This window comes from Mixophyes fleayi (assembly GCF_038048845.1).
Source record: "Mixophyes fleayi isolate aMixFle1 chromosome 2 unlocalized genomic scaffold, aMixFle1.hap1 SUPER_2_unloc_5, whole genome shotgun sequence".
In the NCBI taxonomy this organism is placed as follows: Eukaryota; Metazoa; Chordata; class Amphibia; order Anura; family Limnodynastidae; genus Mixophyes; species Mixophyes fleayi.
This window is the reverse complement of record NW_027445882.1, coordinates 745,342-761,787: the sequence shown is the minus strand read 5'-3', so window position 1 is coordinate 761,787 and position 16,446 is coordinate 745,342. Positions and strand designations below refer to the sequence as shown.

At 40.4% G+C, this 16,446-nt stretch overlaps 1 protein-coding gene and 1 long non-coding RNA gene across 2 annotated transcripts in view; one reads left to right on the top strand and one right to left on the bottom strand.

The window, feature by feature from the left end:
- The window catches only part of LOC142109658 (uncharacterized), a 49,807-nt gene extending 37,211 nt beyond the window's left edge, over positions 1 to 12,596 (top strand). The window contains exon 4 of the long non-coding RNA XR_012680426.1: positions 12,409 to 12,596. This is a non-coding gene — a long non-coding RNA (uncharacterized LOC142109658). The remainder of the gene's footprint in view (positions 1 to 12,408) is intronic.
- LOC142109656 (gap junction alpha-4 protein-like) lies at positions 4,720 to 9,431 on the bottom strand. Its single transcript, XM_075193723.1, has 2 exons — positions 9,254 to 9,431; positions 4,720 to 6,707 (listed from the first exon to the last, which is right to left on the bottom strand). The coding sequence occupies exon 2, from the start codon at positions 6,687 to 6,689 to the stop codon at positions 5,628 to 5,630; it is 1,062 nt and encodes a 353-aa protein (XP_075049824.1). The 5' UTR covers positions 6,690 to 6,707; positions 9,254 to 9,431; the 3' UTR covers positions 4,720 to 5,627.
- Positions 12,597 to 16,446: the final 3,850 nt, after the last annotated feature.

The window sequence follows — 16,446 nt, the reverse complement described above, 5'->3', positions numbered from 1 at the left end:
CCTCTCCTACATGCTTCTTCTTCTCTTCCAACTTCTGCACTCTTAGAATCTTTAACTGCCATTTGTAACTTCTTCTTCACAAGCTCTTCTTTCCCACTGCATGCTGAGAGATGTTGTTCTCTGCCTGCAGGTGAAGTATCTAAAGCGCATGAGCGGTCTGCTTGGGTCACCAGTGCTACCCTTAAAAGAGCAGGGGAGGACCTCAGTAGTGTGAACTGGTATTGCTCTGCTTCTATCACCTCTAGGCCCCATAGTGACTTCATTACCTGCAGGACCATAGGTCCAGGCATAGTTAGCCAAGATCTTATGTTATATGACAATGGTGTGTTTTGTATTTAGACAGCAAAATGAAATGTCAGGTTAAATTGTAGAGAGCATCAAGCTAGCAATTTTGAGCAAAATTTGAGGTGCTATACCCTAAACTGTGCATCCCTTGTACGCTAGCAAGCAGGGTTCTCTTACCTCTCTGTCTGTATGTATTACCCAGTATTGTTTTATTAATGTTTGTTCCTAATTGTAAAGCACTACGGAATTTGCTGGCGCTATATAAATAATTGATGATGATGATCCCTGTAGTCTCAATTGAAGTTAGCATCTGTTGCTTAAACCAGTGGTTCCCAAACTGTATGCCACGGCGATCTCACAGGGGTGCCACGGCCAGGGCTGGTTTATTGTAACCTCCTCACTGGCCTCCCCCACTCCCGTCTTTCTCCCCTCCGCTCTATACTCAATGCAGCCGCAAGACTCATCTTCCTCTTACGCCGCTCCTCCTCTGCCTCCCCTCTCTGCCTTGCCTTACACTGGCTCCCCTTCCCCTAGAGAATCCTTTTCATACTCCTCACCACCACTTACAAGGCTCTCTCCAACTCTACTGCCCTTATATCTCTAACCTACTCTCCATTCACACTCCTGCCCGCTCCCTGCGCTCGGCCAACGACCGCCGCCTCTCCTCCACCCTTATCACCTCTTCCCACTCCAGAATCCAAGACTTTTCCCATGCAGCCCCCCTTCTCTGGAACGACCTCCCTCGTTCCATCCGTCTCTCTCCTACTCTGCTCCTTCAAATGTGCACTAAAAACTCACCTCTTCCTCAAAGCCTACCAACCATCTACTTAACCCCCATCGCCTCCCTTTAGCTCGTCCTCCCTTCTCTCCTCTTGCTTCAACTGGCTCCTCTTGTGCCTGGTCTGTTTACCCTCCCTTAGGATGTAAGCTCGTATGAGCAGGGCCCCCTCCCCTCCTATCTCCATACCTGTTCTTCCGCTCCGTCTTTACTGCATATGACTGGCCGGAGTTTCTGAAGCACTGGTACTTTTTGATCATTGTTCTGTACGGTTTCACCCTGTATAGTCTACTGTTAGTACTGTGTGCGGCGCTGCGGATACCTTGTGGCACCTAACAAATAAATGATGATAATAATAATAATAAGCCTGGCTGGGGACTACTTGGTAATTATTTTGGCTTAGGGGTGCCTTGAAAAAATTATTGAGACTCTCTATGGGTCCCTCGAAGTGAGAAAGTTTGGGATCCACTGGTTTAAACTACTTTCAGGCCAAGGGAGATATGCAGTAAAACACTTGAAAGGTTACTCTTAAGCCATATACTTTGTAATTGGCCACTGATGTTTTATTAGTGTTGGAGTTTGCTCTAATCAATAGGTTAGGTGTAATTCACTTTGCAAGTTGAGCCTTTGATAAAAAAGAACATCCGTGTTATTTGGGACTGAATTAAAAAACCGTTTATTTTGAATTATCCAATGTTTCCAGTTAAGAGAAGTCAGATTGCAATACATATTAAAGCCAGGGAAGTTTAAGATGTGCACATCCAGTATAGTTTCATTGGCATATATATGAACTGAAGCTGATTTACAGACAGCATGTTATTTATAAATGTGGAAAACAATAATGGATCTATAACAGAGCCTTGAGGGACACCACAAATAATCTTAGAGTTGGAGTTAGAGATAGACACAAAGAGACTTGTTTAGATTTAAAAACAAAATGTCTGAACACGGCTGTATTTAGACTTACACATATGTTAAGATGTTGGTAGACTGTCCTACTCCGTCAAGATTGCAGGCATGCTTTACGCCGTTCAGATTGTGAAGGGGTAGATGCATGCACAACAGTGGCGCATGCAGCAGTGTAATTGTGGTTTAATGGAGAAGATGGGGTTGCAGGGAAGCCTAGCACTGTCTAAAGAGGTAACCATGCCACTTGCATGCTGACCACGCCCATTTAAGTGTAGTGTGGCATATGTGCATAATAAAGATTCAAGGGTACTTTACCTGGTCAATACAACTTAAATATAACTTTTTTTGTAACTAAAAATGGAAATGTAATCAAAAAAAATACAGAGAAGGTGTTCATTGACCACGTAATAATCAGATGTATATTGTACCCCATTTTACTGTATCTGAGCACAATAATCAGAAAAGTATCAGATGGTTATTTATTAAAAATAGGTATGTGCCAGAATTCACTACTGTATTATCATCATCATTTATTTATATAGCACCAACATATTATTAGCATTCATCTCTATTCCACATCCTCAAAAATGGATTTTTTTGGCTTAAATATCATTTGAATGGACAAAGCATGTAATGGAATGGAATATTGTAGCACATTAAAACTAACAATGACCACATTCCATTCTTCTGCACAACTAATTACTGACATTTTTAACACAGCAAATAGGCTATAATCACCAGACATATAGGGCCTGAGTCATTAAGAAAAGCAAAGCATTTAAAAAGGAGTAACTTTGTACCTGGGCAAAACCATGTTGCATTGGATGAGGGGGTAAATTTTAAAATGTGAGGACAGTTTTAGGTCAACTTTAAATTTCAGAGTAAAAATAAAGCTATCAACTATTTGTGTGCTAGATGAAAAAACAGCCAGTATTTAATTCATATGCAAAATAATATACTAAATTGCACCTCTTTCATTGCAACATGGTTTGTCCCAAAGTACATTTACTCTTTTTTTTTTTGCCTTACTTTCCTTAATTACCAGCCATATGTTGCAGAAAATAACCCCTCTGCAAACCACATATTGCAGAGAAGTAGCCCCACTGCAAACCATAGGTTATGGAGAAATATTCCCCCGCCTAGCAAATAACAGATTACAGAGAAATATCCCAATAGCAAATTAGTTGCGGAGAAATACTCCCACTTTGCAAATCACATATTCAAGAGTATTGCAACCCCCACAAATTGCAAACCTCATATTGTAGAGATATACACCCATTACTTCAAATCAAATATTGCAGAAAATTAACCCCACATAGTGCACAAAAACCCTTCCTCCCAACTGCCAGACATTGCACTCTAGAAATTTACCAGCCCCCACCCCCTCTTTTTTTCCGCTAGAAGCTATTGAAAGCCAGTACTTCACAAAATACTCAGCGGTGGAAGGTACTCTTTAACAGGTACCTCCTCAGATCTTTAGGCTTAAGCAAAATACATGATAATAGCAATTGTTACTTGATACACTACTCTACAGACATATATAGAGTAAAATATTCCACTTTGTTAATTTGTTTGGCAACAAATGGGGAGCTAGCTGTCTAATCTGTCTTGTTCATGAAAGCAATACATTGCAAAGAAGGGACAACTTTGTACTAAGTGCAATGTGGGGCATGGATCTCAAAAAAGTTGCCTGCTTTGAGAATATATAAACCCCGGGTTTAATGGGAGTGTGTTAACATTTCACAGTACAAACAAAGCATTCACTCCACAGTTGTACACACAGAAAAACAATATAACTAAAGCTTAAAAAAATAACAGATGAAACACAAACCCTCTTTGCCCCCTACCTCTAAATATTCTATTAAATCACAACAAAATATATAAATCTTTAAAAAAATAGAACGTAATTTGGGTAAGTTGCTTTAATGCCTTTGACAAAACACTCCTTAAAAAGAAATGCATAATAAAACTCTGCATTCGGGAAATAGTTTGAATTTTTAAATATTTATTTATTTGGCCTTTTTTAGCTTATGTGCTACTGAACTTTTTTAAAAAATATATTTATACTTTATCTGTACTAGTAAATAAATATGACAATACATTACATACTGAAATGTTATAACCCTTTGGGTTGTCTGTACACTTTAAAAAAGAGATTTTGGCATTGCTACATTAGGTGAAATTAATTTTGACATAAGCTACATTCCTCATATTTTGTTTTGTGTGATTTTTTTTTAACCACAATGTTTTTTACTGTTTAACTTGAATCTCAATACTTTTTCTAGGATGCCAGCCTATAACTCAGTCTTCCCTTTACCAAATCTCTCTGTGTAGGGATTTAAATGTCTGCTGTCTCTCAGTTGGAATGCATATGCATTTCAGCATTTAAACTTGTTCCTTGAATGATGCTGGCAGAGAACGGTGGTGGGGGATTGTGCTGTAAATGAGCATGCTGACATAGTATGGTGTGGATGATTACCATGGAAATGACATGATGCTTAGAAAACTGTAAATAATAATAATAATAATAGCAGCTTCAAGATAAGGAAAGGACAAAAGAACAACTTCATGCATATTCATACAGTAGACCATAGTGATTTATGTATAAAACACACAATAAGTCATAGGATTGCAGGATTCAAAGTATAATGGAGGCAACAAATTATTTTACATTGTGTGTAGATGAAATTACTTATATGCACTATGGCAAAAATTATTTTTTTTTTAAAATAACATTAACACTGATATCAATTTGCAAAAGTAGTAATTGTCTTTATTATTTTTTGCTTTTTTATATATAAAAACTATGAGGGCAGAAACATACACTTGCCTTCTCTGTGTGATTAGCCAAATGTCACCTAGAGGTATATTTACTAAACTGCGGGTTTGCAAACATGGAGATGTTGCCTATAGCAACCAATCAGATTCTAGTTATCATTTAATTAGTACAGACAACAAAATGACATTTTCAAACCCGCAGTTTAGTAAATATACCCCCCAAATGTTTCATTCAGATACAGATTTCAGTCACAAATTTAACAAATAAGTGCTGATGAAGTTCAAATATTCAATGGTCTTTCCAGGTGATGAATCTTCAGTGTGCTTCAATGGACCATAAAAGTGCATGTTCTCAAAAGAAATAAATATCTATTTGGCAAGATGATATTCCCATTTTCTGTATTAATTTACAATCCTGTTTCAGTAAGGTTTTTTTAATGTTAGGTTATATTTCATCTAACATTCTATTAACCACCATTTAAAAACAGAAGATATGATACAAATGTATATTGACAATAATAGCCCACAGCATTCTGTATTGCATCTAGTACAATAGTACATATAACAGCAAAAGTATATGTATAACAGTTCGTAATAAGTTCCAAAGAGTAGCATTAGCCTGAGATTCACAGTTAGACTGAAGGATATATAGTTATAGTTAGTAATCTAATCAGCAGGGTATCCCCGACATTGGTTGTGTTGACTTGTTCCAATTCCAATTGAAAAGGCAAATATTTCACATTCAAGTAAGTCTTAATTTTCTACACAATTATTTTATTTGTTCAGCATTTTCGGAGGACGGCGCTAGCGATCAAGCCTCACAACATAGCTTTGAACACTGAATGAAAAATTTAAACATGCAGTGAAAACTGTTTTCTCAGACATACTGTTTCTTGGATGCTGAACTACTAGCTCTGCTTAGTTGCTTCTCTACTATAACGCGAGAAGTGGGAGAAACAGGGGTGAAAGCGCTATTGTTGTAATGTTCTAGATGCGTTTGTTTTGCACCATTCATAGCTAGTTGTTTCTCTGTATGCAAATTAGTCCAGTTGTCCTCGTTCTGAATTTTGTATGTTGGGTAGGAAATGTTCTCACTCATGGGAAGGTACATATATGATTTGTCCTGATAAGGTGCAGGGGCTGTCGCTGTGCATTTCCCTGGATAAATATCCTCTTCTTTATGGTATCTTGTGTTGGAGATGTAGGGGGAATATTTTTTTAATGTGTGAAGCATGTTCTTGCAGACTAGATGGATAAGCTCAAAGAGGTTGAGTAGAAGAGAAATGAGGGATACCACTAGCATGAAAAGGATAAAAATTGTTTTCTCCATGGGTCTGGACACAAAACAATCCACTTTGTGGGGGCATGGCTGTCTTTCACATACATATATAGCAGGCATTACAAAGCCATATAGATACCACTGACCAAGTAGGAAGCCAGCTTCAAAAATACTTTTGAAAATGATGCTGGTTGTATAGGTGCACATCAGGGCTCCCCGTATTTTGACCCTGCCATCTTCTTGAATGCAGATTTTTAGGCGTTTCTTCTCTATGACCGCTATGGCATGGTCCACTTGCTGATCTTTGTCACTCAAAGCCCTTAACTCATCCTCTTTCTGTTTCAGTTTCTCCTCTTTTCTAGAAAGGTAGACTACATGTGCTAGGTAAAACAAGGTGGGAGTGCTAACAAAGAGAAACTGAAGCACCCAGAAACGCACATGGGAAATGGGAAAGGCTTTGTCATAACAAACATTTGGGCAACCAGGCTGATCTGTATTGCAGACAAAATCTGATTGTTCATCACCCCAAACTGATTCTCCTGCGAGACCGAGAATCAATATGCGGAAGATAAATAGTACCATTAGCCAGACCTTTCCAATGCCAGTGGAATGCTCTTGCACCTGATCCAACAACTTTTCTAGGAACTCCCAGTCCCCCATAATTCATGGGTCCTTTACCTGTAAAACCAAACACAAAGATTTAATGACATCTTCCCTTTAGCAATTTGTACTTCAGTTCACAGATTACAATGTCCTTGTGCAGAAGGCTAAACAAATCTATTTTATAACAAAAGACCCTAGATGACCATGTGGGTACTTTTATTATTAAATATAGTACATTGTAGCTTCTCTGCTTTTTCAAGAGTAAAATGCTAGCTCTATAATTTGTGAAGGACAAAATACTTTCCTTATATGCTCTATAATTTAATGTGCTATAAAAGCAAATTGCACCTAAATCAAATCATAATGTATTCCATTGTAATTGTCACATCTTCAGCTTGTGCCTAAATATTCAACAAAAATGTTGTATATGTGAAGTTCATAGGCATAAGCCAGTATTAGTTATGTTAGTTACACCATTTTAAAAAAACTTTACTTTAAATCCAGAAACCACTATTAAATATTATCTTCTTTTTCTGCATTGATCTGTTATAGTCCAACTCAGAAACAAAAATCATAAGAAAAAACCCCATAAAAAAACTACCCACCTCCTCACTACAAACGACTCTTGCTAAATTACTGTGATCGGCAATAACTGGGACTTCCCTTAGCCGCTAGCCAAGAAGCCAAACATATTTTGATATGCTCTCACTGAAAGGAATTCTGGCTTTGTTCACGTCTCGTCAGTTGTTCGTATTGAGTGGGTGATTAGCCTTTTACTCAATTAAAGGTTATTTTAAACCATGTGTGTGATTTATTTTTACTCTGTGCTATAATGGTGTTTTACGTACCCCTCTCTATTGTACTGGGTGAACTGGGGTAACAAAGTTGCTACTCCAGGGTTCCCAATCTTGTTAGTTACTAGGCCCCCACAGGCCCATTGAGTTTCAACATATAGAGGGTAGCCACTGGGAGAGGGATCCTTCTGAAAATGTGAGCTTATTAAAAAGGGGACACATTAAGGTTCTCACAGTTCACACCGTAGGAAATTATTTGCCAGGTTCTAAAGCAGGTAGTATCAATTGCTAGCTTTAAGCCCTTGTATGTAGATAAATCTGCACTATTCTAAGTCATTGAATTTTTTCAATGTTACCAAACATTGTTTTTATTTGTTTTGACTGTTTGTTGATTTCACGAAATAACACTCAATAATATGTTACATTACAAAAGCAAATATATTTTTAGTATGTACATGTTGCATTACTCATGCAAACTTGAAGTGTTTCAAACAGAACATAAAATTGCAAGATATGATCATTAAACGGACATCTGCAGCAAGCAGATGCATTATGTTGGGACTGATGTTAATGTACAACCTTCTTTACTCCTTTTTATAAAAAAAAGAAATTCTTAATCAAATTGATGTAAATGAAGTAGATACTTCAACCACAAAACCTAACATTGTTATCATTCTAAAACTCTTCTAAGAATTTTTAATTCAATACAATTATTTAAGTATGACCAATTCTGACATTCTTGACTGACTTTTTTTTTATGATATACCAGAATTTCATATATTCTACCTCTGTCTTTCACCATATATGCTCACTCCATCCACAAACATTTACATAATCAACAATGTTTACATACAGTTTATACAGCAATATTATTTTCATGTCCTGATTCTGGAAAAGTCTTCAAATCTCACTATTGTGCAACTCTATGGAAAATATTTCCGCAGTGTTAAAAATTTTAGTTTTTTTTATATTGGAAAGTTCTAGGAAACTATTGCAGGCACTCAAAGATTCCAGAGCAAGAGGCTATGTATGTATTATTTAGACTTGGCACAATTAAAATGGCACAAATGATTATCTATACCACCTACTACATATACAGTACTTTCCCCTTCACCTTACTTATATAGGGTTCCCCATGTTGTAAGCTCATGTGGGGAGAACACTAGTGAGAAATACTAGTTTTATATATGTGAGATGCCCATAATATCTTCAATAATAGACATCTTTAATATTTTTTTTGCTTTTTACTAAAGTTAAATTTGGTCAAGTTTTATATGTTACTAATTTTTCAATAATATTTTCTTTGCTTTTGACATCTGAAACATTAATTGATGACTAATTAATAATTAATGGTAACCTTTTTTTCATTTTCATAAATGATGAGAAAACAACAATATATATTTGGATCCCCCTCCAGCTGAACATATTAGATGACAATATTACATTACACTAAGTTTTACTAAACATCCCTCTGATGTCCTCTCTCCATTCTGCAGAACTATATTCCATTATACCCTGTTATTCAGCTGCCCTTTTACACTACATTGTATGTTAGCAGATATAAGTATTTTAGCAGCATAAAGTCCTGAACAGAGAAACATGTTACATTATTATATAATTTGAGTAAACCAATTTTATTTGTTGTCATGTTAGAATATGCACATGAATTACCCATCACTGTTTTTTGTCATAAATTCTGCAATATCCCACCAATATTTGTTACTTATTTGGCTCTATATATTACTCTTTCAAATCTGTGTTCTAAATGGTTGTCCTCGGGAATGTAATAGGAAACAAAGTATTGAGATATAACTATGTTAAACATACCTTAAATGCTCAGAGAGGAACCTCTACCTGTAGGATCTTAAAGACTTTGCCACCTGCTCTTGCATGCCAGGGAAGGTTTGAACAGCCAACAATAGTGGCAGTCTTTCTAGATAGAGCCATATGAGGTTTGCAGCGCCAGGGACTTTGTGATAAGGGAGCTAGACAGATGATGCCCTTGCTTAAAAAAAATCCCACAGGGGAAAGAGGAAACCATGGGACGGAACAGAGGAGGTACAGGATATTAGGGGTATACTCAGAAGAGATGAGATCTTGCTATTTTTGTGTATGTGGGATGGAAGATTGTTTTAACATGTTAGATGCTAGAATGCCAGCCAATGACTTGTAAATTACATTTCTGCATATCATTCAGTTTGTTTTTAAAATGTACGGTCTTTACAGATATGTTTAACAAGAAAATGTTTGTCTCTTTTGATACTGTCTGAACCAGTTTCAGACAGTAAGAAGTCTATATAACATTGGTGGCTAGTGGGCTGCAGTAAGTGTCATTTTGCATGGCTACCATACAAAATGTACTGCTGCTGGTATTTACCATGTCAAAACTCATTGGCGAGCCCTCGCAAAACCCCCCATCTAAACTAACCAAAAACTCCCGTGTATCTATTGCACATACATGGCTAAGGTCTAGCATGTGCACAGTGAAGGGACCCGGCGATGGAGCCACACCGACTTCTCCAGTGATAATGTACAGCTATGTACTCCATTAAAAGGTATGCTAATGCCATCTTGAAAAGGTGATAGTTTTTTAAGGCTGGTGGCGAAAAGCAAAGCTTTTCATGCTTACTAAATCGTGTCTCATTGCAGTGACCAGCGTAAAATTGGATTAGGCAGTAGAAAGCTCTGATTTTTCCTGCTTTAACCCCTTGATGAATTGAAAGAAGAGCTGCGATGGCTGTTTACTCCATATTTTTGATTCATCGCAGCTAAATAAATAGACCCCTAAGTTATATAACCTCATAGGGGATGATTTATATGTATTAGGGCTGCATATGTAAACATTTTTGTTGCATGCAGGGCAAATACTGAATACTTTGTATCATGCACACACATAAGGGCTGATGCAGAGTGGGATGTTTGCACAGCATATCTTGCTTGAAATCTCTCGAAGGTGCACGCATATGTGCCTATGCAGTCTTGCACGTATCTGGCACTTAAGCATGCTTGCACCTGGTGAAGACAGGGGGCGGGACATTCAAATATACGGAAGCAATTCTTAAAATGATAAAAGTCCATCATTATATATTATTGACTTGAATAATGCAAATATTTATACGTGTTGGCAGTCTATTGTAAGTCATTTTGTTTGGAAAAACAGGACAATCTAATTTGGGACACTGGGATAACAAGAGACTCCAAACATTGTTTTTTATATTGTGGAACATTAAACCTCCCAGTATCAATAATTCATACCTCCTAACATTTAGAATCACAAAATTGGGACAAAAATAAGCTCCACCCATTCTGACCAAACCCCACCCACTAATGGGCAAATTTGGGTAAAATGCCATTCACTTTTAAGCCCAACCCCTTGTATAACCCACAAATCAGGATGTCCCCCCAAAATCTGGACATTTGGAAGGTATGAAATATATCGTTCCTGCTAATAGGCCCTTCAATTAAGCCAGTTTATTGTAAAAATAAGACATAATAATGTTGGTATTAGAAAAGCTACTTTGATATTTGTAAAATCAATTTAACTGTTATGTCACAGCAGAGCTGCCATCAGAATATGTCGGCCTAGTACAAATGAGACAGGCTGATCACCCTTCCACCCCCACAGCCCAAAAACAACCTCTGCACACCAACATCACTCCAAAAGGCACTCACTTGGCCCTCACTTGCTTCAAAATTCTACCAATTCCTTCTCAGATCTCCACATGCTCCAAAATAGTCCCACATGCACACCAAAACTCCCCCCCATACCACTCAGAACGCCCCACATGCCTCAACAGACTCCTCAGACCTCCCTACATGCCCATTATGTGTACATCAGACCTCCCCAGATGCTGTCATACCTACCCAGAAGCCCCTGAGGAAACTTAAACCAGTGAACATTACCACTTTAGCAATGGGGCACCACAACACATGCTATTACACAGTTCTGGGGAATAGGTTCACACAGTTATAATATACTCTGTCTTCTTGACCAGGGGCAGGGTTAGTTACAAGCAAGCTGAAAACACATAGATTGTCTTGATTTCCCTGGCCTGCCCCCACAGTATACTCCTTAGACTTTCTCCAGCATGGAAAAAAATGTTTGTACACACAGTGATGTGACAGGAGACTGCTGCATGTTTTACACAATTTCATACCTCCCAACTATTCTGATTTTAGGGCTTTGTCCTGTCTGGGGACATGTTTGGCCTGTGGGTGGGAGCATAGGGAGGTATCTTCCATTCACAGCCTCTCTGCATAGCATCACGATATGGCCACATTCTCTGTCCGACTGTTGGGGACTGAAATGTTGGGAGGTATGCTATTTTGTCTGCAGTTTACAATACACAAATCTACCTGTTTATCCACAGTATCACGTGAACACCAATAAAATAGAAAGGATGATACTCATGGGTTCGCATTAGGTAAAATTACTACATTAGATACTACAAAAGATCTCGCATTAATAAGTATAAAACCAGGCAGAATTCATGGTCAAAGAAAATGGCAAAAAAATGCATAAAAAAATGTATTCACTTAAAAAATAAACATATAAATTAAAAACAACTACATAGTAAACCTGAAGGTTACCATAAACACTGGATAATAAATGGATATTAATCAATATATACAGATAATGTGTATATCATTTTCAATATAATTATATAGGCTGATGCTGAACATCTGAATGTGCTCCACCAGCATAAAGGGTTAACAATGTTTCTTCACTATTAAACATCTCTGGGCTCACAAAGATTTAAGGGATAACATTTATCTTCTGTCTATAATAAGATTCAGTTTTACAAAGTAGTTTTTAATTTAAATGATTTTACATTAATAAATACTTAATTATGCATTTTTTAGCCTTCCTCCCCCTATGCCTCTTCCCTTTTATTAATAATTTATTTTGTATTTTTGAGCCATACCCTCTAGACCATTTATTTTACCTTCTTGTTTCTCTGTTTTTTGTTGTTCCTCTCCAGCTTTTTGACGTGATGTGGGAAGCTAACAGGCACTTATAAACTCGAAGGCGCCACACGGTGATGCGGTCACAACTGAGCGAGCTTCCGGCCAGGGAGTAACCCGGAGCAACTGCATCACCTAAAATGCAATTAATCGTTATATACCTTTTTGCAATCCTGCTTCCCAACATTAAAGTTTTACATTTTTATATTTTCCCTGGCAGAGGTAATCTCAAGCAACAACTAAATGTAGTCAGTTGTTTCAGAAGTTCCAGTACTGATCACTAGATGGTGTATGACTACAATACTAGATAGTGTTTTGAGGCCAAGGCAGGTAGGTCATGGTGGGCCCCCTTACATGGGTACCCCCAATGCCCCGCTGATGGCGACCCTGTGTTACACAGTGTAAACTTACTACTCCACTTGCTCTTTTGGAGCAGCTTTTTGATTATACATAAATTTCAATTTTGCCATGTTTTTACTTAACTTTTTTAAATGTATTGACATGCAGATGTTTGTAACTGCTTAATCCTAAGCACATTAGGAAAATAAGTATCTTTCCATATACAAAGGACAAAAGTAGAATTTTAGTAGAAAAGTAGTATTTTTTTCATGGAAAAACATCATTTCATAAAATACTATGCTTAATTTTAGTACCAAATGCAGTAAAATAATTATAAATGTAGCAAGTATTAAATAGACTCCAAATTGCCAAACATCTACAGCAATTTTCAGGTCCAAACTGCTGGATTTACCATCTAGCAGTTTGGAGGGTGAAAACTCAAACCGCCGGCTATTTAACCCCGGTAACGGATGGTTCGGATTCGGCAGACGACTTGGCACCAGGCCCGGACTAAGTGGCAGGCTTGGCAGCAGGCCCAGACTGGGCGGCAGGCTTGGCAGCAGGCCCCGACTGGGCGGCAGGCTTGGCAGCAGGCCCAGACTGGGCGGCAGGCTTGTCAGCAGGCCCCGACTGGGCGGCAGGCTTGGCAGCAGGCCCCGACTGGGCGGCAGGCTTGGTAGCGACAGCACTTTGAGAAGCCTGGGGGCAGACAGCACCAAGTGGCAACTCGGGCTGGACCGCATGGACTGGCAACTCGGGCTGGACCGCATGGACTGGCAAGGTTTCTGGAGCGGACTGTAGCTCTGGAACAAAGACAGCAGCTGAAGACCCGGCACTGGAGGCAGCGGCTGGAGACCCGGCACTGGAGGCAGCGGCTGGAGGCCCAGGCACTGGAGGCAGCGGCTGGAGACCCGGCACGAGGCAGCGGCTGGAAACCCGGCACTGGAGGCAGCGGCTGGAAACCCGGCACTGGAGGCAGCGGCTGGAAACTTGGCACTGGAGGCAGCAGCTGGAGACCCGGGACTGGAGGCAGCGGCTGGAGACCCGGAACTGGAGGCAGCGGCTGGGGCTCGGAACTGGGTAGCAGGGTAACAAGAGACTCAGGACCAGGCAGCACGGTAGCAGGAAACTCGGGTGCAGAGGCTGTGGCAAGAGACTCAGGACCGGACACAGTGTCAGGAGATTCAGGACCGGACACAGTGTCAGGAGACTCAGGACCGGACACAGTGTCAGGAGACTCCAAGCTGGAGGCAAATGATGGGACCTCGCAACAGGAGACAGAGGCTGGGCGCTCGCAACAGGAGACAGAGGCTGGGAGCTCGCAACAGGAGACAGAGGCTGGGAGCTCGCAATAGGAGACAGAGGCTGGGACCTCGCAACCAGCTGGCGCCTCAGGACAGGCGGCTGGAGCTGGCGGCTGAGGTTAGCAGATTAGGTCTCATCCCAGAGAACCGAAATGGTGAAGCGTAAACAAATCCGGAATACGGAGAGAAAACAACAGAGGATGGATCAGTAGGCTGTTGTGGTCTGCGGAGAGGACAGTCCTGTAAGAAGTGTTTATTACTGGCACAGTAGAGACACAGTTTGTTAGCTATTTTGCAGCGCTGCTCCTCTTCGGTCAGATGGGGGAGTGGACCACCTGTGAACCGGGAATTTGTTACACCACAGTTCTTAGTAAACAGCAAATTTTGTAGAAGCACAATTAAGAGGTGCTGTTTGCACAGGTTCAGCAGCAGAGAAGGTGGATTGAGACAGATCAGCAGCTTCTGAATTAGGAGAGACAGAATCTGACAGTCTCCTGAGTGGGTCCATAAGCAAAGTAGAAAATTTAGCCAGTGGGGAGTGTAGCAGGATTATGTCCATTTGTAAAGCCTGTAGCTGTGGCAATTCAAAAGCTGGTAAAGCAGACATGTTCCAAAAAATAAATGAAAATGAATTGCAGAAAAAAAGGTCCCAGAATAAAAAACTTTTACCTGACTCCTAAGCTGTTTTTTGGGCTGGTTATACTGTCACAGTTAAATACAGGAATACAGATAGGAGCCACGAATATGGTGAAAACACTCTATGTTTATTTGCAGAAATGTACAAATAGCAGGTAATCATGAGTTTGTAGTAAATGCCAGTTGCAAAGCTGATGCAGGTAGCAGGAGGTAATGGGAATTTGCAGAAACCACCAGGTACACAGCTAATGCAGGGAAGCAGGAGGTATGGACAGATCCCAAGCAGCAGGTAACCAGAAGCATATCAGAAGGCAGGAACAAGTAACAACAGGATGTGACAACAGAGATTAACATCAATAACCAGCAATGAATGCTGGGAGAGACAAGTATAAGAAGGACACACCCAGGTGCAAGGAATAATTAGTGATCAGGAAGGTTAACTCCTAAAGCACAAGAGGCAGGCACAATTGCAGCACCTCTGGTTATCAGAGGTACTGCTGCTAACACATAAAATGAAACACAAATAATAAAGTCCAAAACTCCAGGAGACATTAGCTGCCAATACAAAGCAGCAAGCTGTAAGCAGATTGTTACAGGGAGCAGTTTTTTTTTAAATAACCCAAATATATATACTTCATCATCATCATCTTCACCATTTATTTATATAGTGCCACTGATTCCACAGTGCTGTACAGAGAACTCATTCACATCAATCCCTACCCCATTGGAGCTTACAGTCTAAATTCCGTAACATACACACACAGAGAGACAGACTAGGATCAATTTTGATAGCAGCCAATTAACCTACTAGTATGTTTTTGGAGTGTGGGAGAAAACCGGAGCACCCAGAGGAAACCCATGCAAACACGGGGAGAACATACAAACTCCACACAGAAAAGGCCATGGTCGGGAATTGAACTCATGACCCTAGTGCTGTGAGGCAGAAGTGCTAACCACTTCGCTACTGAGCTGCTACACTTACCACATCACGGCGCAGGCGCCAATCCTCCCTCCTCTCTGCTCCATTCGCATTGAATGTCGGGCATGACGTCATCAAGTCACGCTCGACTGTTACGAGTCACGGCGGCTCCGGGCAACGGTCCGGACGCCAGCAATGGTTAGCGCCGCGTCCCAGCATCTAGGGCAGCCGGGTGAGTGCGCATGTGCATAATTACAGCCCAGCCGGGCTAAGTATTCCCTGCTGTGCAGGGCACTGTTCATTGGCCCCTGCATGTTTATAAGGCAGGAAGGGACAAGCCCTTCCTGCCGGTTATAGTCCCTGCTTGCCATACTAAGCCTGCTGTGTACCTTTGCTCTCTGTGTTCCTTGAGGATTCTGACTACTGTTGCCGACCCTTGTTTGTTTACTGACTACGTTTGTTTGCCTGTGCCCATTTGACCTTTGCTTGGACTCCTACGCTGCTGTTTTGCCCGTGACCTCTGACCCCGGCTTTGTGTTCTGGATATTCTGTCTGCTGCCGGCCTCGAACCTTGCCTGGACCTCACTCTGCCATTTGCTCCTACCCTTTATCGCTGGGTTCCCCCCAGTCAGCGCACAATTCACGACCCTCAGCTGTCTGCGGCCAAGTCTGTCCCCACCACTAGGGGCTCCAGCGAAAACCAGACTTCTGAGCAGACTCCGGGTTTTGTGTTGCGGGCTGTTGGGGTTCCTAACATCGACATTGAGTGAGGAGCGGCACAAAGAGGACCCAGCACGGAAGAAAGAAGACAAGAAGAGAAGAAAAGAGATGGAAGAAGCCAATAGGAACATAAGTAA